This window comes from Anopheles aquasalis, chromosome 3 (genome assembly GCF_943734665.1).
Source record: "Anopheles aquasalis chromosome 3, idAnoAquaMG_Q_19, whole genome shotgun sequence".
Classification (NCBI taxonomy): Eukaryota; Metazoa; Arthropoda; class Insecta; order Diptera; family Culicidae; genus Anopheles; species Anopheles aquasalis.
Window position 1 is genome coordinate 34746564 of NC_064878.1, and position 25770 is coordinate 34772333.

The 25770-nt window shown below is 40.7% G+C and overlaps 4 protein-coding genes across 13 annotated transcripts in view; 2 read left to right on the forward strand and 2 right to left on the reverse strand.

Annotated features, from left to right (window-relative positions):
- The window catches only part of LOC126577867 (tyrosine-protein kinase Abl), a 12199-nt gene extending 5385 nt beyond the window's left edge, over nucleotides 1-6814 (forward strand). For all 7 annotated transcript variants that reach the window (XM_050239856.1, XM_050239858.1, XM_050239857.1 and 4 more), the window contains one exon: nucleotides 1689-6814. In XM_050239856.1, the coding sequence (XP_050095813.1) occupies nucleotides 1689-4612 (2924 nt within the window). In that variant the 3' untranslated portion in view covers nucleotides 4613-6814. The remainder of the gene's footprint in view (nucleotides 1-1688) is intronic.
- Nucleotides 6815-8043: 1229 nt separating this feature from the next.
- Nucleotides 8044-24006, reverse strand: LOC126576602 (chromatin-remodeling ATPase INO80-like). The gene is made up of 25 exons (XM_050237909.1): nucleotides 23305-24006; nucleotides 20641-21054; nucleotides 20385-20566; nucleotides 18587-20321; nucleotides 17878-18484; nucleotides 16781-17474; nucleotides 16504-16671; nucleotides 16084-16242; nucleotides 15913-16015; nucleotides 15553-15810; nucleotides 15324-15482; nucleotides 15083-15200; nucleotides 11490-12297; nucleotides 11178-11348; nucleotides 10953-11097; nucleotides 10615-10866; nucleotides 10356-10530; nucleotides 10026-10282; nucleotides 9803-9936; nucleotides 9530-9720; nucleotides 9330-9464; nucleotides 9069-9231; nucleotides 8782-8995; nucleotides 8553-8704; nucleotides 8044-8478 (listed from the first exon to the last, which is right to left on the reverse strand). Exons 2-25 carry the CDS (start codon nucleotides 20873-20875, stop codon nucleotides 8281-8283), a joined length of 7413 nt encoding a protein of 2470 aa, XP_050093866.1. The 5' UTR covers nucleotides 20876-21054; nucleotides 23305-24006; the 3' UTR covers nucleotides 8044-8280.
- Nucleotides 21476-24226, forward strand: LOC126577869 (lethal(2) giant larvae protein-like). 3 transcript variants are annotated; one of them, XM_050239865.1, is made up of 5 exons: nucleotides 21476-21680; nucleotides 21753-22228; nucleotides 22302-22654; nucleotides 22750-22858; nucleotides 22950-24226. In XM_050239865.1, the coding sequence occupies exons 2-5, from the start codon at nucleotides 21927-21929 to the stop codon at nucleotides 23284-23286; spliced, it is 1101 nt and encodes a 366-aa protein (XP_050095822.1). In that variant the 5' UTR covers nucleotides 21476-21680; nucleotides 21753-21926; the 3' UTR covers nucleotides 23287-24226. The 3 variants fall into 3 exon arrangements, with proteins under 3 accessions (XP_050095822.1, XP_050095824.1, XP_050095823.1); XM_050239867.1 differs by having other exon boundaries at nucleotides 21476-21632; XM_050239866.1 differs by having other exon boundaries at nucleotides 21476-21627.
- LOC126577868 (protein SMG9) lies at nucleotides 24154-25670 on the reverse strand. 2 transcript variants are annotated; one of them, XM_050239863.1, is made up of 3 exons: nucleotides 25010-25670; nucleotides 24519-24923; nucleotides 24154-24419 (listed from the first exon to the last, which is right to left on the reverse strand). In XM_050239863.1, the coding sequence occupies exons 1-3, from the start codon at nucleotides 25593-25595 to the stop codon at nucleotides 24184-24186; spliced, it is 1227 nt and encodes a 408-aa protein (XP_050095820.1). In that variant the 5' UTR covers nucleotides 25596-25670; the 3' UTR covers nucleotides 24154-24183. The 2 variants fall into 2 exon arrangements, with proteins under 2 accessions (XP_050095820.1, XP_050095821.1); XM_050239864.1 differs by having other exon boundaries at nucleotides 24256-24447.
- Nucleotides 25671-25770: the final 100 nt, after the last annotated feature.

Genomic DNA, 25770 nt, shown 5'->3' on the forward strand with positions numbered 1-25770 from the left:
GTGTATTTAGACCTCATACCTATCCTTGCCAAACAAAATTTAGTCACATATTGTTAGAGAATTTTTGTGTGATGTGTGTGTGTTTTTGTTGAATTTGGTAAGAATAATATCTTGTTGCAAAAAAAAAATGATAGGCTGGCTTGGCCAAAGGCCACAAAATATGTTAGTAAATCAAATATATACGAGATTTTGTTTTTGGCAAAATTTGTTTTAGTTTAAACGCAAGGTTAACGCAAAAAACACATTTTTGTATGTGGATTTGTTATTCTTTCCACGTAGAAAGATATACAACGTGTCCAATACATTACCATACGAATTCAATCATTAATTTTTTCGTAACGGGTGGACCAATCTCTATCATCAGAGTGTTAATCAATTGAAAAATATGTTTCGGAATTACCTCCCTTCCACCATTTTTTACAAGCTTTAATCGCTTCGAAAGTCCAACGCACGTGGCACGGACGAGTGTCATAGACATTTCTTCCCAGTTTTTGGGGATCGTTGCTTCCAACTGAATAAAATTTAGACAATTTTTGTACGTTTAGATTTAATAATTGTATAAACAAACGATAAATTCCAGTGGGTTAAGATCTCGTGAACTGGCGGGCCATTCATTCTTCTCTACAAATCTGGTTAAATTGTCTCTGCACCAGTTTTGAACCATAATTGCTCCCCCGAAAGCGCTTTCAAATCTGTAGACATTTTTCGTATCGAACGTTGAGGATAACGACGGATACGTTCCCGAACGGTCTTGATCACTTTCTCAGTACAGGCCGACTGCTTTCGCCCGGATCTTGTCTTGTAATTTAACGAGGAAGTCACAGGCTATCTTTTGAGGGTTTGATATACGAAATCACGGTTGATTCCAAGATGCTTCAAGATTTTGAAAATAGGGCATAGACGCTCCCTATTCAACATATTTTTTTATAACACAGACACGTCATTGTTTCATGGTTATTAAAATTAGACTCCAACATAAAACAGACCAGTTCAATTGCCAAAATGTTAAGTAAACACTACAATTTGAGAAAACAATATTGAAACTTGGACTAGGAGCTGTGAGCATACCAAAATCGTCCAGCAAAAAGTGTATGAGAATATATTGGACACGGTGTATATCGTGTTTGCAGCCATTTGCGTAAATTATGTTTCATCCTCAGCATTAAGTGTTGAAGAATGTAAGGAGGGTGTTCCAATGTTTTCCACCTCAGTTGCTCCAATTTCCTTCCTAGTCAAGGCTGCCGGGTGCGAGTGAAGATTTTCAGGGAGAAGAACGACTTCCCTTATCGATAGTTTCCGTCTTTGGCGGCGATATGCAAGTCGAACCTCATTCCAAATATTACAATAATAGGCAGCACGAAGTGTCATTAAGCCGTCTAACAGAGTTGATGTTGTGCGTTGTAAGTCTGGTGCTAGCCTATACAAACACTCTTCCTCGAACTGAACAGTAAATATTCTAAAGATTACGGCCCGTTTTACGCCTTCTACAGCGAGTAACTTTATCAAATATACTCCTGACATTCCAACCCAATAGCAAAAAAGGTGGGAACATTCTCTCTCTACCTTTGTGCCAATAGGACGAAATGTTTCGTTTAAATTTGATTCACCCACATACTATAATCTATTATCAAAGCAAAACATATACTAACATCAAAGCAAACATATTATATAGTTGTTTCTCTTCTCAGGTTTTAGTCGCGATGCTGCGCATCCTGTAAACCGCACAGACTCAGAAAACGAGCAAACAGAGAATACACATGGTAATGATACGGACAATCAAGATCACATGGAGTTCCAAAAACCTTTTCAACACGGCCCCTTCAAGAGAGTTCCTATTCTAGGAAATCGAGGAATAGAACTACGAAGCAGTAAGCGATTAACGCAACAGAATAGACGTGATCAACCATCGGTTTCAGTTGTATCTCAAATAGGTGCCACAAACTCGGGGCAAGCGCATCACCCAATTTTGGGCGCATTGGAAGTTCAGAATGTAAAAAAAGCTATCAATCGGTATGGTACATTACCTAAGGATGCTCGAATAGGAGCTTACCTTGAGTCTTTGCGTCAAAGTGATGGAACGATTGAAAACCAAAAAGATTCCGTTGAATCAGAAAATCAACATGTTACTAACGTTACCGCCTGTTTAAAAGAACAAGCAAACCAACATACACCCATGAAGTCGGAAGCTTCCCTAACAGCAGTTTCACAAGGAATCGTATCATCGACGCACCACGCGAACACATCTAAAAATGTTACAATCAAAGCTCAACCCCAAATGATTCGTAGTAATTCTTCAAGCGGCGTTACAATGTCAAACTCAGCAACAGCTAGTCTTTCAAAACTACAACGCCATCGGACGACTACTGACGGATCAATGATGGCATTTTCTTCCTTTCGTGGGGTGGTTGGAAGTAGCAGTCCAAAGCGAATATTACAACCATCTTTAGCTGACCTAGAATTTCCCCCTCCGCCGGTTGATCTGCCTCCACCGCCGGAAGAGATTGAATCATCAGAACAGCAACGGGCAGCTAAAATTGAGCAAACTTCTACATACGATGTGTGCACTACAGAACCGAGCGTAGAGGAAGCTAGCTCACGATTTGGTGTAAGTTTACGTAAACGCGAGCCATCGACTGACTCTTGCAGTTCTCAAAGCAGTCCTATGGATGTAGACTCTTTGATTGACCCATTGTCTCAATCTCATTCATCATTTATTAATGAACAGTCAACCGATCCACAGACAGATAAGAAAAAAGTCCTGTTGTGCAAAGATGGGACCAACGTGCCAAAGTTTTTGCAGAAAGAGGAAAACAATATGAGCAACACATTTGTTGATATTAAAAATACAGCGTTTTGTGGGAACAGTGGCGTAACGAATGCTTTCGATCCAGCAATACAGCTAGTTAATGAGTTGTCAGAAACAGTCACATCATCAAAAATCCTTTCGCCACCACTTGCTTCGAAGGATCAGTCCCCTAAGCCATTGTCACATTTGAAAACGACTGAAACAGGAAATTCTTGCCAACCTCTTGACACATCAAAATCCAGTGTAACTCCATCGCCAATTACAAGCGATTCAGGAAAAATCAGCAATCCTGACAAAGGAAATGATCGTATTACTATACAGGCACACGTATTGAAATCACAACTAAAAAAAATTGATCCTAACATACGGAGCACTAGCAAGCTTTCCGACTCGGGGGATATTGGTGCTGTGATGATTGATTTTAAGGCAAGACTTCGCAAAGTGGACTCCAATAACGCTGTTGGTTCCAGCAGTTCTGATGGTCAGAATATTGTCGTAGAAAACACATCTAGTAAAGTGCAGCAGGTTGGAACATCCAATACATCGAGTAACGTTCATAAAAATAAGATAAATTCCTTATGTAGCAACCTTTCTAACAAAAGTAATGGAAATTTTTTAACCAACAACACTTTAACAGAAAATGAAAATTGTCGTCCTAGTAGGAAGCAACATGAAGCAGGTAAACGAAATGGTACGAATGCTCATTTTCCAAACATAGTTCCAACAGATCCCTGCAAGAATGTTTTGAGTGTAAAAAACGAAGTCAGTAATACTAAGTTAAACAAAAAGAACTCCTTGTCGAAAGAAACGGGAATGGTATCGACGGATAGCAATAAGTTGAATGAACTGAAAAAGACTGAACTCAAGTTTGATGTAGGAGAAGATGGTAAGAGAGAATGTTTCGAAAGTAGCTCTCTCCATCTAGAGTGTGGAGGAGGCAGCGGTGATAACATGTCCACCGGAAGTAGCGGAGGTGGATTTGATGAAGGAGATGGAAAACGAAAGAGTACGGGCAGTATTAGTAGCTTAAAAAAAATATGGGAAGCTAAAGAATCTTCTAGCGAACAGCAGCAAATTCAGTCGAGCCCGAAATTGGGTACAAAATGTTCTTCGAATAAGACGTATAAAATGTACAATAATCTCGAGCTAGACGACCCATACGATCATTTGGATAACCAGATCGAGCAACCCCATTCATTGAGCTGTGTGGCACAAACGCTGTATAACAGTGGTGCTAATCAAACAGGAAACACACAAAGCATAAAAAAACCAGCAGTTCCACTAAAGCCTTCAAAGTTTACATCAATCTATGCCACGCCTATTCAAAATTCATCACAAGTCGTTTCTACAACACATGGTCTAGGCGGCGGAAAGGCATCTATGATCTCCATCAATACTACTAAAACAGATGATAGTGATAATGGTCTACAGCAGAATGAAAGGGCTTGTTCAGCAGTTTCCTCTCCCGGTTTTGCCGTTTCAATGCCAGGCGAACGAGAACATATTTTAGAACAGTTGGAATTCCTACAGGGGGCTTTGAAATCGTCTGTGTCGACGATATCTGCTTCCCAATGGTTGGCAATGAGCGATCGTTTAAATATTTTACAATCTAGTTGCATCGCGTTTGCTGATAATGAATCTCTCCCTTTGCACGCTAAATTTCAGTTTCGTGAACTAGCAACACGCGTTGAAAATCAGTCATTTGCTCTCAGGTCAGCTGGCAACAAAAACGCCAAGGATAATGAAAAACTTGTTCAAGATGTTGGACAATCTCTAAAGCAGATATCAAATGCTTTGCATAGGTAATTTCCAGTGAGTTTGTTTTATTTTCATGAACTATTTTGATTGGAATGCAGAATGTATTTAATGAAAGATAAAATCCGTTTCTACAATGGGGAACCAGTAAAATGATTGTAGCAATGCCAAAAACGGTTTATGTCATTTATTATTATGATTAGGATGAACCATGATAATTTTCTACCCATATTTATTCGACTATTATCCTACACAGGCAAAGCCGCGCAGAAAATTCACTCAGTTCAGTTGTTTGTCACTCGTTGTTTTAATATATTTTAACTTTTTAATGATTTTTTTGCAGTGTTTAGAATTCTGGTTGCATATATTTTGTTGTGTTGTATTATGACTCAATACAACCGAGTTGAATTTGGATTTTATTGTTTTTTTTTATCAAATGGAATCCTTTGATTCAATTTAAAACATGTATATAATACAATTAGTGTTTGCGATTTAATGCTCTTCAAACATACTCTATAACGCGATTCGTGCTGGCTATGGTAATCCAAATACAATTCAACGCAATGTGAAAAGTAACAACTATTTGGAAACAAAACTTTATAAACCGTTCATAATTTTAAAACAAGAATCACTCTGAACAATCAAAAATGTGCTAAATTATGTTATTTTAGCATGAAATGATGTGAATTGCAGATGTATTTCATGTTGATAATATATCTTTAATGAAATGCAAATGATAGTTTTGGTTTTTCAGATAAAAAATACAAGCATTTACTTCGTAATGATATTGAATTGAAGGTGGTAAGTTTTTACCATTTTTTAATATAAGTGACATATTAAAAAATCCACCGTTAGCTCGCCCAAACTTGCTCGTTTGTTCCTTCCTACAACACTATTTCGGATATTATTTTCTCATGGCCTCAGCAACAGGGAATTATGTATGATATAACTGTAAGTGTAATGAAATAAACCGTTCGCATTATTGGGGAAATATTTACATACGTGATGATTTTAAATATTTCTAACTGGAGATTAATGAAGTAGAAAACGAGTACAGTTTGCTTGACTTAAAGTCAATCAAATATAAAAGACTGTAGCAACTTACTTTCGTAGTAGGTAGAAGAACCTAAGCTGAACAACATAATCTCGAGTACTGACGTATCAAAAATAAACGATTTTCGTGTCTAAATTTCATGCGCCGGCTCATGTAATCCTAACAATTTGGTTAGTATTATAAAATATCTATTGTGCAACCGAAGGATAACATCAACTCAGGCTAAATATGTGAACGGAAATTAATTTGTTTTTGGGAGGAGTCTGATCATTTTTAGTATCGGCATCCGCTTTCTAGACCGCTGTCATATGATCAAAGATAAAGAAATACAAAACACATGTGTAAACCGTTGAACCGTTTTTTAAGTTGAATGATATCATCCTTGTTTAGAATATGCATTATTTTCGACAATTTTAAGTAATCCAATATAAACATGCTTCTAAGTAAAAAACAATGTCTATGCTGAATTTCAACATCTATCCATCGTGAATGTCGAAGTAGAAGTATTTGCTCTGAATGTGCGCTTGGTAAGATGCACTTTTTTATTACCATGTGTATGAGATTAGACTAATACACAAATGTCAAATATCGTGACTTTTGTAAAGCAATTAAGGGATACATAAAATTCAGTGTTTTACCATATCGAAGGTAAATCGATGAAACTCTAGTCGTAAAAGATACAGCCCAACTAACCGGAATTCATATGATTGGATTAATCAAGTAAAAGTAAGGGCTTCTTTTCTTACTGGATTTGCCAGATGAGTTGGATACTTTTTTGTTTGAGCTAAAGATGAAAAAACCTTCATTTTGCGGATGTAGAATGCATAGTCATTTTTCACGAAATTCGGAGATTCTTTTATTTATACCGTCGTTCATGAAAAGTGTCATTGTCCAAGAGTAAAACATGTAAAAATAAACCGGAATGTAATAATTTTATATGTAAGTCATAGTATCTAAGTTAAGTTTTAAGCATTTATTTTACAAAAGTGAAACAATATCATGTTTTGCGTCACGACATTTGTTATATCCATTAATATGTATTCACTACAATTCTCATCAGGTGTACAAGAATTAAGTCAAGCAAATCGATAAACACCAAAAGTAATACGAGACCCAAGACGGTTCTTTACAAAATTGATTGAATATAATTTCAAATGGGTAATAAACATTTGTATCTATTACACATACCTTTAACCAAACTTGTTGAATCGTTGATCGACGGTTTTTGCGTTTTGAAAGAAAAGTTAATGAAAATGTAAGATAATAAAATATGAGGAGCTGAAGATGGGATGTATATCGGTATAATCTTCTGTTTTTATAACAGCTAGCTAGGGACATTGAATAGTCAGGCTCTGAAGCGAGTCTGAATCTAGAATATATTTTTATTTTGTTGCCTGTTCTGTGACATTTTCAATTTGCTTCGTTCTCGAAGCTCGTAATTGAAACTAAAATTACTAACATGATGAATGCAACTGGAACAGCGTGAAACCCACTAATCCATTAGTTGGGGTTGGGATTTTTAATTTTTGCGATTTAAATATTGTATGGAATACAATGTAATCGGCACAAATTCTACTATTTACTTCATTGCTTTCTTAGATTCATTCTCGAACTTGTACGAAGTGATAGTAGAATGCGCTTCGATTTTTTTTAGCTTTATGGATTTATTTGCTAAGGGCCGAAAAGGTGAACCCCGCAATACAATTCTCCTTGTTTTATCAGTCTTTATTACTTAAAAAGACCCAATACTTCGGTGCAAAGTTGTTTGAGGTAGTGCTACGTCGGGAGTACAATGAGGAGTGACAGAGTGCTAATCTACAGACGGCAGTTATTGTAACGCACCGATTAACAGACATTTACCACAAATGCAGATGTTAGTCCAAACATTTCGGGATCGGGATGTCGAAGTGCATCTCGTGCTACTTGTCTGTAGTGGCAGCGAAGATTCGTGGTGGAGAACTCTGTTACCGTTCCAGAAGCGATTGTAATGACCGGTCACTTCGATGAGGTGCGGACGACGACATGTACCAAGCGGTTGGTAGTGGATGAGCGAGCAGCAACTAATGTTGTCAAATTATATGTTGTATAATTATATGTTTGGTCAACACGTTTCCAAACAAAAGGGTCTACAGTCGACTGACCCCGCCAGGCAAACCCCATGCAAAAATGCCTGATTTTGGCATCCTTAGTAGGAGCTACTTACTTATCTTCCGATCATGATCATTGACACTTTTCAGTGATAGGCAATTCCATTCTGGTTATGAATATCCTTCTTAACAATCTGTTGAATAAACCTCCTTAAAAATTCTGCAGTGGTTCTATCAATATGTTATTAATAAAACATATTTGTAGTCAAATAAACGTAATACATTTATATATATAGATATATTAATTTTATTTCTACATTTGTTTCTACAATATCCTCACATATCTTTGTTCTGGTCAACATTCACAAGGTTCGTTAGGCATTAATTTAGCTAATTAGAAAATAAATAATCGAACATATTTCAATTAAAATTCGTCGTTTCATTGCTAAGTTTTTCATTCGTGGGTTGTGGACAAAAATATGAACAGACCAACGTACAACAGGGCTGCGGCAGGGCTGTTGTTAGCACGGTGCAGTTTTTCTTTTGGTTTGCTTTTGATGTTTCATAATAGACTTGCATCAGTAAGACGCTGGTATATTTTCATTAGAAGCGCATTTGATCACTTTTTCGTTTTCATTGCAGGTGGCAGCCGTAACTATTACAGCCGCCATAACAGATGATTGCGCAGAACCTGTCGTTTTGTTTATTGTGCTGTATCGTATGGGCATCATGCTTTGTCTTATATTACGTTCTGGACGAATAAGGATAATATAAAGCTGAAATTATATTAACAAAAGCATTCATTTTTCTTCTAATGAAGAAATCGTGCTTGGTGCTCTAATAGCCTTACCTTTGGCGAAAATAAACAGATGAGTGTTACTGTTGCCGAAAGACTTATAGTCATGGACATAGAGAAGATTCTTAGCTGAATATTATTAGCCGTTCCAAAATATAGTGGAATAAATGCTAACCATATGACACAAGTCGTGTACATTGTAAAGCCTGGAAATGTATAACGTTCATAAGCTATCAGAATTTTCTCTTCGATTGCGACTCTGTTCATGAGCCTTGTCGCTTACCAATGTATTTCGATTCGTTGAACGCTTCAGGCGTCTTTCGTGTCAGTACAGCATATACAGTACAAATGACAATCAAAAAGATTGGATAAAAGAATGCTATCATGTAAGAAGAATCAGTATACGAGTTACAAACCAACAAGTTATCTTCCCTTGTCGGATAATAATGCATTGCATGGGCAGGCGATACTATCATCCATACAGCATTAATAAGAATCTGCTTCGATAGAAGAATGCAACAAATGTTAGAGTTTTTCATTCATAAGTATATGCTTAAACAGCACACTCACTTGAAAAGATACCAATATGCCACATATAACAAGTTGTGAGTGTGGACTTATGAACGATGGTCGCTTTGCTGATTTTGTGCTTGCATTAAAAATGCGTGCGATCCGATTGGTCTTAGTAAGGAGTGCGCCATATACGACAGTGAAGGAAAATCCTGACCAGAACCTGGGGAAAAACAACGTTGCATGACAGATGTAACACGCATTTTTAGAGATGATAACTAAGGACTGATCTGGTCGTTAGTAATCGAATAGTTCTGATACCTTTGCACTCCACAAACAATATCGTTTGGTTTGATGACTAATGTATAGGTAACACCAAAGCAAAGTAATATTCCACTAAGCAATACGTAACTAAGCTCTCTCCCAGATGCTCTCACAACAGGGGTATCGTTGTGTCTGCGAGAAGAAAATGATTTCGTTTGTAATCTTGATAAAAATACAGATTAAAAAGCATTACTCACTTCAGGAAAACTCCAATAACAAACAACGTTATGAGTATTCCGAATGAGCTGAACGTCATAGCACCGATTGCATAGAACGATGCTGGTCGTAGATAGGATTCTGGAATTTGTTGGCATTCTTCGTGGTACGCATTGGGTAGTGTTCCTCGAGGACAGTTAACGCAATGCGTCTCATCGTTGGGACTCCGAATCTAATCAAAGAATATCAGAGAATTATGTATTGAAAAAATCGCAACTATACTAACTTGACATCTTTTAACGGTACTATCCTACCTGGTACTGAGTACAATTGAAACAGTGCCAACAGCATCCTTCTCCTTCAACGTACTTTTTAGCCTGCCCTCGTTCGCAAGGCCTACTGCAAACGGATTCTGGTGGCTTTGAATCTATCGTCCGGAATTGTATGTCTATAATAGCATAGAGAAGACAAAAAAGATTATCTCTATTATCTATTCATGTGTTTAAGTGAGTACAGTGAGTGAGTTTGCTTATGTACCTTTCATATTTAAACGCAATTCTCCTTGGTAATATTCTCCTACTTTGATCCATTTATACCGTTCTGGAGTAATTTGTTTAAAGTGTATTATGTTGTATCTCGCAGGTCCATCACCGTTACTATCGAAGTTGAATCGATCCCCGCTCAATCCAACAAAATCTGCCTTTCGCAAATATTTAAGGAGTTCCATGCCTTTAGTTGGATTCATTGCATCACAAAGCCCAGCTTTGCCTCCACAAAGTTCGTTATGCATGTTTCTAGGATTTAACACGTAACATATATAAGAACCACATATAATTGTTACATACATTGTTATATAACTGCTCATACTTAAAGGCGTAACCAAATGCCATTACAGCATCACTGACGAATTGCAGTTGATCTTCGAAGTCTAGGTCACCTTTAGTTAGTTTTTCTGCCGTTGAACAATAACTTTTGTAATCTCTATTGTACGGTGTGTATGGGGAGTTAGGGTATTTGCATTGAAAATTGTGTTCCCAAAATTCTGTAAGGCAAGAAATGTGAGAAAGATAAGGAAACTCAGTGAAAAGTGAGTCTTGTTTGCATTATGCACGCATGCAGCACTCACCTACAAACCAAGGGTTGCGCTTGTTGTTTGCTGCGGTAAGATTAAGAAAATAATCTTCGAATCCAATAACTGGATTTGCCTGCGGTTGAACGGATAGTGTTCCTTCTACCTCAGCTTCATTGCCATCTGAAACTAGATTCCGTGCGCTCCACCCATCCGAACCTATCCATGAGAATAACCCTGTGACATTCTGCCGACGCACTGCTTTCATTACTTCCGCCACCTCTTGATCGGATCCAAATATGATTACACCTAGAGATAAAATAACCTGCGCTCAATCATGCTAAATCGACTACTACTACTACTATACTACTACTAGAAGAAATACTACTACTTACCTTTCGCACGTGGTTTAGTCAACAGCTTCAGTACTATATTATCATATGCTATTGTATCAGCGACACCAGAATCTTTTACTAACTTTTCTTTGACTGCTATGCAGATGTTATGCTTTGAAAGTAGATCATCTAACTCCTCAAATGCCTTCATCAATCAATATGAGAAATAAAAGTTATCCAAAACCAAGTGGAATACAAGTGGGAGAAATTCATTCCTCTTCTCACCTTAATACCGTAGTTACTCTCTTCGTAGATAATAGAAATGTAGCTCCATCCGAGTTTCTGCACGATATCAACTATAGCTTTGACTTGATAATGATCTGACGGAATAGTTCGAGAGAAGTATTCGAACCTTTGTTTGTTGCTCAGCTCCGGACTAGTGGAGAAAAAGGAGACCTGAAATGAAATAATTCTGAATTAAAACGACCTTCTCTACCGGTTGCAAAATGTCAAATCCTTACAACCGTAGCACTCCTTTCATTTTCTTTCATAATTCTTTTAAGTAGCTACTATGTTTGAAAAACAAATTGCACCTACCTGAGGTATTTTAAATAAGCGCAATAAATTTGCTACTTGTATCGACGTTACAGAAGATGCAGCTCCGACCACACCAGAGATGATCTTCTTCTTATGACTCTTGCTACAGTTATCATAATCGTTAATATCATCTATATTGCTAATGGAACCCTTGATGAAGTCAACTGCCATCTCGAGCCCGTATGTATCCTTGTCACAATCATCGAGAATATGTGCACCGATCGTGACGTTGGGCACCAAGCCCTGTTCGTTTATTTTGTCGAGCGTATAAAGCATTGTTTCTAGTGCCTGTATTCCCCCCTGAGGCATAATCGGTCCACATGTGACTGAATCCTCTCGTGAATGCACCATCATCAATCCGCCGAGTATGAGATCGCCCTCTACAATGGCTTCACGTTTAACTGGCCAAACCGGTACACTGTGCTTATACTGTTTCACTGCCGAGCTAATACTACCATGCTGATACTCCTCGTCATGCTGCATCATGAGCAAATCGTGCTTAAGTTGCGGAAGATGTGGAGGTGAATCACCATAGCCAATGTTATCGCCCAACCAGGGGGAATGATGTACAAATGACGGTGATGTTCTGTTGGCTCGGTGACGTTGGCTTCCATAGTGCCTTTTGTGTTTTGTCACGATCGTATCCGATTGTAAAACATGTCCTCCACTACCAGTTCGTGAAATATGATTTTTTTCGAAAAATTTCACTTGATTACTGCAATAGCTCTGCCGACAATTGTTGCTTTTGTTGTTGTGATTGTTGCCGTTGTACTGTCGGTGCTGAATATGTTGCCTCCTGTGCCAACCGCTTCGACGAAAACCGTGTTCAAACGTATCATAACCATCGCGAGATGCTACTATCTCAATAAAACATATTATAAAAATTGCACTCAGAATACACCAGTCCGATTTGGCCGTTGTTACGTTTAAACGTTTCATTCTCATATTGCACAATCTGGCACGCTAAGCTGGAAGAAAGGTAACATAGGAAATGCGAGAACAGATATGCCTATAAAATTTGATTATACCAATCTTTCTATATTTGAACGTTTACGTTATTTAACGTTTTACGTTTTGAACGCTGAAGGTATAGCTGCTAACATATGGTGGTATGAACACCCGAAATGAAGTAGGACATCTGTTTCAATTTACGAACAATATATTCACAATCATTCCTATTGTTCAAGCGATTCGTTATTCATTGGAGTATTGTTAGTATTTTCTGTAACATTAAGAGTTAGCAGTTATAACTGTGTGTTCGATGAATTCAGATTTACTCAACGAAAGGCATATATTTCATTTTTTTCAGACATCATTTTATCGCCTTTAACGCAAAGACTGTGGATTACGGACTAGATACGATAACTATCAGCGATGTAAAGGAATAAAATAAACACCTCAGTGGTGCTTATCAATTTGAGGCTTTTGCAATGCATTGCGTTCTCTAGATTCTCGTAGATTCTACGCTATGTGTACGCAAGGTCAGATAACTCTGCGTTCTCTCTTTCTCTCTGAAGTTCGTCTGAGCATCATGGTACGGACAATGATAACATACTCATACTTACAAAGTTTTAATCAAGGATGTTCCCCTCCTTGCTACAGTGTACACGTGTTGGTGATAAACATGCGTAAAGCTTTTCGCTTTCTTATCATATTCTTCAGAGGCTGCAGAAGGTTCGCGTGTGTATACGAGTTTCAGCGTTCATCTGACCGTACTTTTACTCCTCGTACTTTTTTACTCGTTTATGTTGTTTACAATTCCACATGAAATGTGACGTAATAAATTGTATTATTTTATTATCTGTTAGGGCAATTGTGGCAATTCATTAAATTAAAATCCTCTCCGCACTAGCCGAATGCGTGAGAAGATACTACGAGCGCATGTCCTGTTTCCCCTTGCATCGCGTACTATTCATCCTTTTCGGGGATTATCGTGACATTTCGGCTCCACTTCACTACATAGTTACCGTGAAGTTCAGGATACAAAAGCTTTTTATCATGTATAACTCTTGCTCTCCCGCCTTCATTTCCACTTACTTCGTGAGCACTGATAGCACCTTTGCCGCTTCAAACCGCACTTCTACTGCTGTTCCAACAGTCTTCTCCAACATAACACTGAAGAAATTAGCTCGAACTCAATCAAAGGGAAATTACTCGCACAAAAAAGATCCTATTGACTATTGATTTAAGCGATCTACTGAAACCGTATTTACCAAGTTATAACTGTGAAGCCATAATTACCAAGTAGCTCACCAAGGTTATCGAAGATGATAAGTGTCCAAGAGTAGCTCGATCCTGCACAGCTAAGTTGGCTTAAGATTTCCGATCCTTTTCGCATCCCCGACGTTTACTCGTCAATGCGGTACTATCAACTACTATTTTCCAAATTGCGCCACTTCAAAGGAACAAAACGGTTAATTCCTTTGATTCCGTCCGTTAGTGCTATTAACTTCGGCAGGATACTAGCAACTATTCCAAATTTTGACACAACCATTACCGTCACACAAATCCGGCGTACGTCGTCGGCAGGGAGTCGCGTTCGATTGAGGAAGGTTCTGCAGTGCATTTTCTTATCACTGACACTGTTATCGCACAATGCTGAAGCATGCTCGGCAATGAAGCTTTTTCTTGCCATCTCGCTCATCCTGAAAGGATATATACCTCGCTCCAGTACAAGGATGTACTATGTGGCATGTGCGGGCCAGTCAAAGCTTTTTAGATTATTCCCCACCCGGAAGCTTTCTTATCAGTGCTCGCATGTTATAATAGTATGAGTAAAGGGAATTCAAACCACCTCTATATCTACGATCAACGGCAGCTTGCAAACATACGGCTTTATCCGTCCTCATATATATGTAAAAAAACGACAGTTTGCAAATAGAATCTGGTGTGAGGATAAAACTTAAGGAATCGCTTGAAATATTTCTTCAGCTACGTTTGAGCTGTTAATTAAAATCGAGGCCAGCGTGCACAGCGCTTTGCAGATTCTATTGAACATTATTAACTATAGATTTTTTACTGTGACTTGGGACACTGTAACTGCCTTCCTTATCTCATTTCGCTACTTTAGTTTTGCCACTTTCAGCTTTTCTTCTTCAGCTCTCTTTCTGTTTTCTAGATTTTCGGATAACAGATAACAGATATTTCGCTTCAACGCATCATAATCATGCTATTGATTATCTTATATTTCACACGCTTTTCATCCATTGGACTATTGGGATCCATGATACCTGTGAATCATACAATTACTGTAAACGAAACATACCCAGTACGACACATGATGATATTAATTTTAAACGTTTTCTTTTTCAATTAGTGTTTCTGGTTTTGCCCAAGTTGTTTCAGAGGTAGAGCATGTATCATAGTCAATGTTGCCAGGTGTCTTTGTCTGAGAAAAAGTGGTCGCACGTATTGCATGTGGCGGTATCGTGACTGGAGGAAGCTTGCTGGAAGAGGGTGATGATATTTTAATTCGTTTCGCTGTAAACTCCGTCTCAGTGCCGAGTGGTACAGCCAAAGTACCACCCACTGGTTTACGTATTCGAATAGTTTGTCGAGCGTTTGAACGATGACCTTGATTGCTAGGACCATACGATTTCAAACGTGGACGTCCCGGCCCACGCCTTAGCGGTTGCGGTGTGCCTCCCGTGTCCGATGCAAGTAATGACAATGGTGTTGTTGTGAGTACTGGTGTATCGACTAAAGTCGATGCTGCGTAAGAAAGTTATTTCATATTATTATTAAGAATTTAGCAGAACTAAAAAATGCACCAATCATAGTCATGTCATAGTTAGAACGAAAACATGTAGACGAAAATTGATAGGAAATACGAACATTCCGAAATATTACCCGTATCGGTTGATTGCCGGACTATTATTTTTGTGCGTGAGCTTGTTCCACCCCTACGTGAGCCTCGCGGACGACCTCTTTTACTGACACCGCGCGCTACGGAACGTACCGTTATGTCACGCTCACGTGCAGTGAAACCAATCTCTGCAAGAAAAATGGCAGTCATTGGGATTTGTCTGCATTGGCGACGACAAGTGGACACTTTCATACTAACCATTAGCACCATCATTACTAGAGTCGTCCAACGCATCGTATGGCTTCGTGGTTTCGCTAAAATAGGATCTATCGCTTTGTGCTGGACTTTGTGCTGCACACAGTTCCATAAAAGACTCACTTCGGTCGTCGAAGGACGATTTGATACTACTTTCTCTTCCACACGTCACACCCATCTGTTTAGGCTTTCGTTCACGCTCCTTTACACTTTTAACAGAAGAATCATCCATCATTCGGCGTTCCTCCGTTTTTTGACGATCTAGTACAGATGAGCAATAGAAAAAATTGTTAGTGTGCATTATTGCATTTCTGTAGAGACTAGGTTTGAGCAGTTTGAGTCTTTTTTGGTTGCATTTTTTACATTTTATCTCAATTTCCTCGTCATCGAGTAATAGTGATACCATTTCCTTGGGTTTGAGAGTGTCCGGCTTGAAATTGTCTCCATTTATCACCATTCGCTGGATCTATAAAAAATACAACAAATCAAATATGATAATATATCAACACTATTTTATGTATAGCATCCTCTTACTTCGCTTTTTTCTCGCGCTCTTTGTAGGATACGCTCTTCTATGGTTCCTTTACAAATCAACCGATACACGGTAACCTGCTTTGTCTGGCCTAGGCGATGTGCTCGATCCATTGCCTGTTGATCTACTGTTGGATTCCAGTCGGAATCATAAAAAATCACCTGTAAAAATATTTCATCAATATGCTATTATGGATACAAAAGGATATTTTTCATCTGTGACTAGATGTTTAACGTTTGAATGTTCAGGAAATTAAATCAATTCGATTTCAATTCTCGGAAAGGAAATTGGCATAGGCCCAAATAGACTGTTTTAAACTTTTTACTTTTCTTTTTAAACAGACTTTTATCGCACATGAAAAAAAAATCAAAATCAGCAATTGAAAGAAGCAGCGGAAAGAATCAACATTTTAAAATACTTACAGTATCTGCAGCGGTTAAATTTATCCCCAGGCCACCGGCACGAGTTGACAGCAAAAAGACGAAAATATCCGCGCGATTTTGAAAATCTGCTACCATATCACGTCGAGCCGATATTTTACTCGAACCATCTAATCGCATGTACCTATGCTTGCGATGCCACATGTATTCCTGTCCAACAAAAACGCCATAAAAAGATATAGAAAGTAAGGAAGTGTTGAGATTTAAACAATAAATTTAAAGTAACACGACATGATGCTCATGGCATCTGTACACGCACTTCTAAAAGATCAATCATCTTGGTCATCTGGGAGTATATGAGGACACGGTGTCCCTGTTGTTTTAAGCGCGCCAGCAGCGAATCCAAAACTGCCAACTTTCCTGCGTCAGACACTAACGTTTGCTTATCGGGAATAATGATATTTGACCAACCGTGTAACGGGTACGATGCTTCCAAATGGATTCTTATACGTTGCTGTTGTCGCACATCGCCGCTCACATGTTTGCAATCGACCGCTCTTAACAGCGCAGTTGAGTGTCCAGCTATACTAATAACCTTAGTATACAGTTCACAGAGGAACGCCGGCATAGAGGTGGGTACATTTGATAGCAAGAATTCGGTATGTTTTGCTGAATTTTCCGATGAAACCTCGGGCAGTAGGCTTAGCGGTTGACCCATGGGTTGATGCTTTCTGCTACGCATAATACGATGATCCAATGACTCTACCATGGGTTTAATCAAGTGATCTAGATGCGCGTGAACAGGGGTTGAGCGGTAACAACATTCCCTGCCGGCATTGGTGAATATGAATCGACTCAACGTATGACTCGTAAAGATTGGAGATATCCATCTTGTGGCCGACGGTTCTAATAGCAAATGACGGGTGCTTCTCTGCTTCTGGTTAGTACTACTCCATATCCATTGAAAATGTAATATATCGAGCCAATGCTTATATTCCACTATGGTATCATACCTGCAAAATAACAAAATAAAAGCGGATAAAAATAGCACCATTTTGGACTATAAACCCATAACTTTTCCCCTGCCCATCACTTTTCAGATAAGCCGTTCTATGATCTATTGATCTCTATATTATCTATTTTTCCAACATGTTAAACAATAAAGACATGTACTACGGAATATTTGGAAGAAAACAAACTATCGCTCCCGAATCACAATTTACGGCACCGGAAAAACTCATGTTATTTGATTATCACAATCTTATGTAATTTTTTCTGACTACCAGAACAAACCGAACAAATTTTGTAGTTATTGGAAAATAGTGATTTTCACTCTAAATTTGCCCTGTTTTGTACAATGAACAATGAACAGTTATACGTTTAAAGTTATGTGAGTAGAATGCATATCAAACCTACATGAATAGAAATTTGTCCCGTCGCGACAGTTGTTCCACCTCGGTCGACGATAATCCGCCCGCAAGCCGAACGCAGCTGAACGAAGTACAAAAATCATCGTAGAAAACAGAAACGGCCTTTGCCTTGTTTGCTCCCCTATATGTTACACGATGTACATGCAATGCCTTGAAGATATACCATCGGTTGCGCAACCAATGGTGCTTACTCGGTACATTATGCTCAAGCAAAAGTTCACGATAGAAGATAGGTCTAGTGGCCAATTCGTATGTCATACTCATCGAGAATGGACTGCGGACGTCTCGTCTCTCGAACAATTCAGGATGATTACATACTTTGCGGAATTGCATTACAAGATTCATTAGGTTGGAGGTAAAGTTTCGATCGATCGAATGGGTCTCTCCACTCCCGCTCCCGGATAAAGTCGTTAGATTCAAAAGGTCTTCGACGCAAATCTCTTTCTTTAAGGCGACGTACAGCAGCTTTTGTCGTGTAGTCAACGGACAATATACCATAATTTCAATTTTGTCTGATAGCTCATTCTCGACATCTTTCTTGATTCGTCGCAGCATAAATGGTTTTAGTATCATGTGAAGCCTTGAGATTTGTTCTGTAAAATAAAAATAAAAAACATTTCATGTTAACAAATTTCACGTGCTCTATATGTCCATGTTCAAATAAAGAATGATTGAGTGTCTTGGTCGATACGCACTTTCATCTATACCCGTTTTATTTTCTGCGTGACTCTCGATGTCCTTTGAAAACCATTCGTTGAACTCTTCGTGCGAATCAAACAGGGTGGGCATTATGAAATGTAGCAGAGCCCACAGTTCGGCCATACTATTCTGGATTGGAGTACCACTCAGTAGTAGCCGGTTACGACAGTTGAAGCCAAGCAACAGTTTCCAACGCATAGAGTTCGAGCTCTTTATAGCTTGTGCTTCATCCAGAACCATATACTGCCATTTGATGCGATTGAAATACTTATAGTCAGAGACCACTAGTTGATAGCTGGTAATGACAACGTGGAAACTGGCATCTTTGGTGTGCAAGTTGGTCAGATCCCAGAATTGACGCAAAATCTTGCGCTCATTCGGTGCGCCCCAGTATGGGACGACTTTAAACTGCGGCACAAACCTTTGCATTTCCTGCTGCCAGTTGTGTAGTGTTGAGGCGGGCGATATCACCAGAAAAGGCCCCCATACGCCGTAATGCTCAGCGATGTGGCAGAGAAAAGCGATTGATTGGACGGTTTTGCCAAGACCCATCTCATCGGCAAGAATTCCGCTAATGCCTTGATCGTATAAATTTGCCAGCCAAGCCATACCTTTCAATTGATAACCCTTTAAACGACCATGAAACATACGCGGTTGTGGTAGCTCCATAATACTGCTTTGCTGTACCTCAGTGGAGCCGGATCCGCTCTGGTAAGAAACGCTCACGGGGACAAGGATATCGGGATCACTTCCGATTTTCTCTGTCGTGCCAGTAGGTACAACGTGACTACGGCTATGAACATCGAATTGGTTCGTGCGGGCACGCTCATTGTGAAATGCATCACTTACATTTTTTTGAGCCAGCTGCTTCATCCGTTCACAATCGTAATCATCGACGCTTGATAGTCGTGGATTGCTATCTTCGTCGAGCTGTGAAAGAATTTTCAGTTGCTCTTCGGCTGATACGTTACCCAGCTTGCGTGACATGAAGTGTGCGTACAGCTCTGTTTGTGTTATAAGGAAATTAAGTTTGCGCTGTTGTCTTTTTGCTTCTACCATTTCCACATCAATTTTCCGCTGCTCTTCCGCTTCTCTCTCCATACGACGCTTTGTTTCACGCTCTACCTTGTCGTACCGCTTCCAGTATAGTTGCATCTCACGTGTCAATCGTTTCGCACGCCAAATCGTGTCCTTCATCAGCTTTTGGGATTGCATTGCTTTCTGCCGGGCCACTCGCATGCACAGAACGGCCACGCGGCGACAATTAACCAAAGTGTCCCGATGATTATTCACTTTGGCACGCTGTACTTTACCGAGTTCTTTTTTTGCCATTTGCTGCCACAGTCTGCGTCGCCTTATGTTCATCATTTCCGGTGTTCTGTTGCGCAGCTTTCTGCTTCGTTTTCCAATCTCCAGCGAAGCATCGTGTCCATCCGATGGATCCACAAAGAAGTCATTTGTTCGATCGCCCCGATAAGGCACACCCATCTTTTGTTCCCTCGTGCTACCAAATCGAACACTGTTGCACGCTGCTGAACTGCTAGCGTTCATCGAATCCGATTTAAGGTTGAAGTGCTTCTTGCGATGTTTCATCCGTTTCCGACCATCCTTTGTTTTACTTTCTCCATTATCTAGCTTGCACTTCCGCTTACTGGTCACCGACCGCCGGTGATCGGGAAACAGATCGCTATCCGAGAGCAAACCGGCAGCATAATAACCATATTGGGAGTTCTTAAATGAAGACAACAAGTTACAAGGCATGTACAGCTCTGTGACTGTGACCCTCATACTTACAATCGGTGAATCGTTGTATCTATCGCAGATCAACTTTTGTTTTAAATGGTCCTTAAGCATCACTGTGATGTACTCATCTTCGTCAGAACCTTCATATTCTGTTTCAGTTTCCGATAGAAGCAAGTCTTTCAACCATGTACGTTCGCTGCCGACGGTGCTGAAATCGAACATGCGTTCTCTATCTACCGAAAATGAAAAGACAAAAAACGGCTTTGCAGGGGCTGTTTGACAAGTTGTAGTTATTTAGTTGGCTCACTTGATCTTGCCGCCGCCCGATGAAAGAACTTGCTGCCGAATTCGTCCGAGTCATCAGATGAATTGTCAGGGCCCTTCTGCTGGTCATCATCGCTTGAAGATTCCGAGGCTACCGAACCGCAAAGCTGTTTGGCTTGGCGCAAGAACCTCTTCATAGCGAGGGACGACAGCATCCGCTGCGTAGAGAGCGATCGCGCCTTCTTGCATGCTCCACTAGCCCGAGGCGGTGAGGGCATTTTTGGCGCGATCTATACCCGATCGAAGAATGTTTGCAATCCGGCGAAGCTCTCTCCTAGTAGTTTGTCGTTACGCTCGGTTTCCAACTTACTCCTTAATCGCAGGCTTTCCCGTTATATTGATTTTAGATGTTGCTGGACCGATATTTCCAAAGCTCCAGCATCGATACTTTGTCGCACTAGATTCCGGGAAATTTGGAAATTGTGGTCAAACGGGGAAAAGCGCAAGTCCGTGACGGAAGTTTGTTTTGGTTTTTCGCGAGCTGTCAGTTCTACCATGTTGTACCAAATCCAAAGTGTCTACCCCGTTGACAAACCACAATTTCTCTCTCCTGTTAGACCGTTTCTACACTGCGCCAAAATTTTCGCTGCCAAAACAAAACGTATAGGATTCCCATAGAATTCCTATGGGAATATACAAGATTCCTATGGGAATCCAATAAGTTTCGTTTTGGCAGCGAAAATTTTGGCGCAGTGTAGAAACGGTCTAACAGAGGAGAATTTGTATGGCGCGCGCCCCTGTTAAGCCCTTAACAGGAGAGAGAAAATGTGGTTTGTCAACGGGGTTCTATCTGGAATCGTTCGGTGATCGTCCTGCGGCCAAGGCGGACCGGTCTTGGGACATCGAGGTTCCCTGGCCACCATGTACATGAAGCTGCGCTGTTGGGATGATGCCATCAAGCTAGCGGAACGGCTACCATGGGCTGAAGGAGCTGAAGGAAGCCCAAATGGATCTTCGTGTCCAGAAGATGGTTCGGTGAAGTTCTGGGATTGTTCGGGCGTCTACCTCGCCCCGTTGCTGCATGTGAACAATTGAAATAATCAGTGCAACAATGAATTGCAATTCAATGCAACTCATCCTTTTACTTCTTCACAGAACGGTGTACCGTTGGAGTTCTAGAACATCCCGGGCCCGGCGCCTCATCGCGTCCTCATCGCATTAGAGGAGCAGTTCAAAGTGTTTTCGCTGGCACAGCTCAAGCCGGTTAACAAGTACAAACTAACGGCACACGAAGGAGCTCGTGTGCGTCGTATTGCCTTCGCCACGTTCATGTGCACGGTACCCATGACCCAGGCACACGGTAGCCCGGCTAAAACGGCCCCTAAAGTCACCTCTGCGTCAACGAGTCCGGCAGCACCCAGCACTCCAGGCGGTGGTACCGATCAAACGGCTACAGGAGGGAACACTCCGCTTAACAACGAACCAACGGCACACAGTGCGGGGCCTGAGATAACGACCCACTGCGAAATCAGTCTACTGTGTTTGACCACTCTGGGCGATTGTTTGGTGCTGACGGCACCGGAGCTCCGCCGACAGCTTCATTCGGCTGCCGTTCGCCGTGAAGACATCAAGTGAGTAGAGTTAAATGGATCCTCCATTAGCAAACCCCTTAACGTTTTTTTTTGTATGCAATCTATCCTACAGCGGCATATCATCATTGTGCTTCTCGAGCCACGGTGAGGCGCTTTACATGATGTCTTCGTCCGAAGTTCAACGTATCAGTCTTTCGGGTACAAAGATCGTGACACCGACCGGTATGATCGATGTCGAAGATTGGTCAGCTCCGGTTGGTGGCGACGCTGACCAGGAAGAAGAAGAAGAAGAAGACGGCGCCGATCGAGATGACGCCAATCGCCCAGAAGATACTGCTTCGGAACGGGAAATCGTCGGTAGTGCGGGGAAAAAATGGTCCGCAATACCGGACAAGTCGCCCAGAGCGGGTGCTCGCGTCCTTACGAATGGGACTTCGGGCTCTACGACAACAGAAGAGATTGTCGGTAGGTATGCAGGGGGTTCCCATTCCCAACTGTGGAGGGGGGCGGTAGATACTCGCATCGATGCATCGATGATAATCCTTGTATTCTTCTTACAGGATGGCTTTCTTTACTAAGCACGCACACCAGCCAATCGTCCTCTACGTCCAAAAACAGCGAAGTAATCAGCTTGAATTCTTCCAACTTCAATGACCTCAAGGGTATCGGGTATGTATCGTTGCCTATAGCTCTTACCCATTTTCAATTCCCAATTGATCATTAGACATTTGTTTTCGACGACTTTGCTATGCTCTTCCAGTGATACCACGGAGAAATCATTAAATTCGGCGATCATCAAATCGATCATCACAACGGTCAAGCATTCGTCTAACGTATCAAACGGCGAGGCGAAGGAACAAAGCAAAACAACGACCACTACCAGCACGACCACGTCATCGACAAATATAACGGACGAATCCGTTCCGCCCCCCACTTCCAACCACGGTACCACCACCGCTGATTACCGTGCTGCGGAAGGAGAGCCAATTTTAATACCTCTGCATGCGGAGAAGTATGTTGCCGATTTGTTATACCGCAGACAAAGCGGTAGAAGGTATTTTTTCCCGCCGCGAGATGTTATGGAAATTTACGAGTAATTCATGAAAAAGTATTACAATTATAACGTATCCTAGCACCTAATGCTATGACGACAAGCAAACCACACTCTCGCGCGATCACTTCACATAAACACCAGACACACGCATCGGAGTATTCTGTCTGTGCTATTTAGCAACTTACTACAACGAAAACAACATGTCATTAGAAGAAAAAACAGGATTCTTATGTACCCGTCATTATCGCCTCCGCTGGTGCCTGTTCAAGCGATCACGGTAGATTAGTGACGTTACGTAAATGTGTTAGTCGGCGGAATGGCGTCGGTGGCGGCGTCGGCGGATGCAGGGGGTTCCCATTTGCCTTCGAAACGGTTTAACATTTTACTGACAGTTTACAGTTTGTCAAGTCCTTATTCATGTTATGCAAATCTTATTACTTTATTCTTTTGAGAATAACTGCTTTTATGGTAAGAGAGCTTCCGGTAGCTTTTCAGTGTTTGTTAGTATAAAGTATAGCGAACCCCTCTCACTTTCGACAGTCGCCGATAAGTCGGTTTGTGGGGAAAGATCTTGATTAGTTAATTTAAGGAAAACCACCGAACGACCGGCTATAAGGTGGCGCAGTATAGTTCAAAAGGCCGAAGATGATGACGTGAAACATTTTTAGCAACGAGCAGCGAGTTCATGTTAAATCGACGATTTTAAAGCGCGTTGTTCGTTCTATCGTATCGCCTAATTAGCTTACGAAGCGTTGACCGGACGGATTCTGGCACGCAGAAGATGGAAACGATGTTAGGATGTAAGCCAAAAGGTAAATGAGGGAGCTCAAGTTAGAGAGAAAGAACGAGGCAGAAAACCCTAGAGGTTTTGCTTTGAATTGAAACGTTCATGTTTTCAACGACTGACCGGTGCTAGGCAAGCAATTGGAGCTCGAGTTCTTTATTGTAAGTTATCTGCGATTTTAACATGGTTGTGTAAGTTATATTTTTCTTTCAGTTTCTCGTACTTGTCTAGGAAGAAATTGATCTCCGGATTATCAATCAGCTTTAGTAACGCGTGTCCCCAAGCCTTTTCAGAGCAATTTTTGCGCACAATGGCAGCGCGACAGCTAAATATACACGTTCGTAAATAAAACAGGGCTCTTTTGAGGTGTTCATTGTGCTGCATTGTGCTTCCTGTTAATAGGGGAATAGATTAAAGATGCTAGATGTTATTAATTTCAGGTGTTTATGCTGGTTAGGAGAAAATTGCGCCTTGCGATATTGGAGGCTAACCTTTCTTCAGAATCGGAATCTCGACATAGCTAATCGCTTCCTGTTTACCGTCATATTCAAGATCCTGGAAGATGGATTCATTGAAAATACGCTTGTACAATTGTAACATTAATGTTCGAGCATCCGAGGTTGTACTGCTGTGCCCGATAGCCTTGTTTCTGACGAAAACGAATTTGGTGGGGCCGATGTTTTGGCTCATCATTTTGGCACAGACAAGCGAGCGCATAATGCGAATATTGTAGTATTCCTCTTGCACTATCAGCAAAACGTGACATATTTTAAGAAGAAGCATCATTCGCTTGAGCTCTTCTTGTTCGTGTTGAATGAAGTCTTTCCTTATTTGTCCAATCAGTGGTTCTGTATAGTCGAGCAGTACTAACCGATCCTCGGTAATGAAAATCTTCACTGAAAGAAAAAAAAACAAAGCAAACGGCCCACATGAAACTAGGAGTTTTTCATTAAACGTTTACTGATGAATCTCTTCGAAAAACCTTCATTGTCTCCAAAGATGTTTATTTTATCGTGAATTGGAAACACGCGATCCGCGTTGTTCCTTTTCGTCGGATCTCCGATGAATAGATGCTGGTTGAGCATATTTAGCACCGTCGATTTTCCAACAGCCTGCGCACCAACAACGCCGACAACGATGTAATCTTGATTCGTTTCGTGCAGAAAATCTAGCACACGATAGTTGAAAGCATTCTGATTCCGTATCAGAGTCAACGAAGTACTCATGGTTGCGTTGAAAATGGATGGATCCGGGGAAGCTGTTGCTGCTGGTGCATGCTTATGTTCTATGCTCTTGCCGCTCGTGCTGACGACCGAAGTCGGGCGCTCTTTTATTGTAGAAATCCCGGAAGCATTTGGCGTTAAAATAGTAGGGTTTTTTTTTGCTACGATCTTGCTAGACGATGCACTTATAGGCGGCAAATCGGAATCCCGAGGTTTGAGCAATAGTTTAGGCTGCTGGTGGTTGCTCGAGGAAGGTAGAAATTGCCCGCGAATTGTGGCATCACTTGGCAGTGCACATGGAACACCGTGTGCGTCAAGGGGCACCTGAGGCTGAGGTAACATCATAGAAACGATCCGTAGCTTCTTGCACCTTACAAACCACCTGAAAGAATTCACTTAGGTGCTTATTCTGTACCATGCGATTTCAATGGCCTCAGGCGTTCGATGATTCATGCGAATTTCGAAACTTCAACTCGTTGTTTCGAAACGTTTCGATAACAATAAACAATTCAAAATGACA

Excerpts from the sequence above, each read along its gene's own strand:
- LOC126576602 (XM_050237909.1), bottom strand. The coding sequence starts at position 20,875 with ATGCCCTCACCGCCTCGGGCTAGTGGAGCATGCAAGAAGGCGCGATCG. Across the intron at positions 11,098-11,177 it reads AGAGTAACTACGGTATTAAG|GCATTTGAGGAGTTAGATGA; the intron begins GTGAGAAGAGGA and ends TGATTGATGAAG. Across the intron at positions 8,996-9,068 it reads GCATATTGGTATCTTTTCAA|ATTCTTATTAATGCTGTATG; the intron begins GTGAGTGTGCTG and ends CTATCGAAGCAG.
- LOC126577869 (XM_050239865.1), top strand. The coding sequence starts at position 21,927 with ATGTGCACGGTACCCATGACCCAGGCACACGGTAGCCCGGCTAAAACG. Across the intron at positions 22,229-22,301 it reads GTTCGCCGTGAAGACATCAA|CGGCATATCATCATTGTGCT; the intron begins GTGAGTAGAGTT and ends TCTATCCTACAG. Across the intron at positions 22,859-22,949 it reads AATGACCTCAAGGGTATCGG|TGATACCACGGAGAAATCAT; the intron begins GTATGTATCGTT and ends ATGCTCTTCCAG.
- LOC126577868 (XM_050239863.1), bottom strand. The coding sequence starts at position 25,595 with ATGATGTTACCTCAGCCTCAGGTGCCCCTTGACGCACACGGTGTTCCA. Across the intron at positions 24,924-25,009 it reads CATCTTTGGAGACAATGAAG|TGAAGATTTTCATTACCGAG; the intron begins GTTTTTCGAAGA and ends TTTTTCTTTCAG. Across the intron at positions 24,420-24,518 it reads GATTCCGATTCTGAAGAAAG|GAAGCACAATGCAGCACAAT; the intron begins GTTAGCCTCCAA and ends CCCTATTAACAG.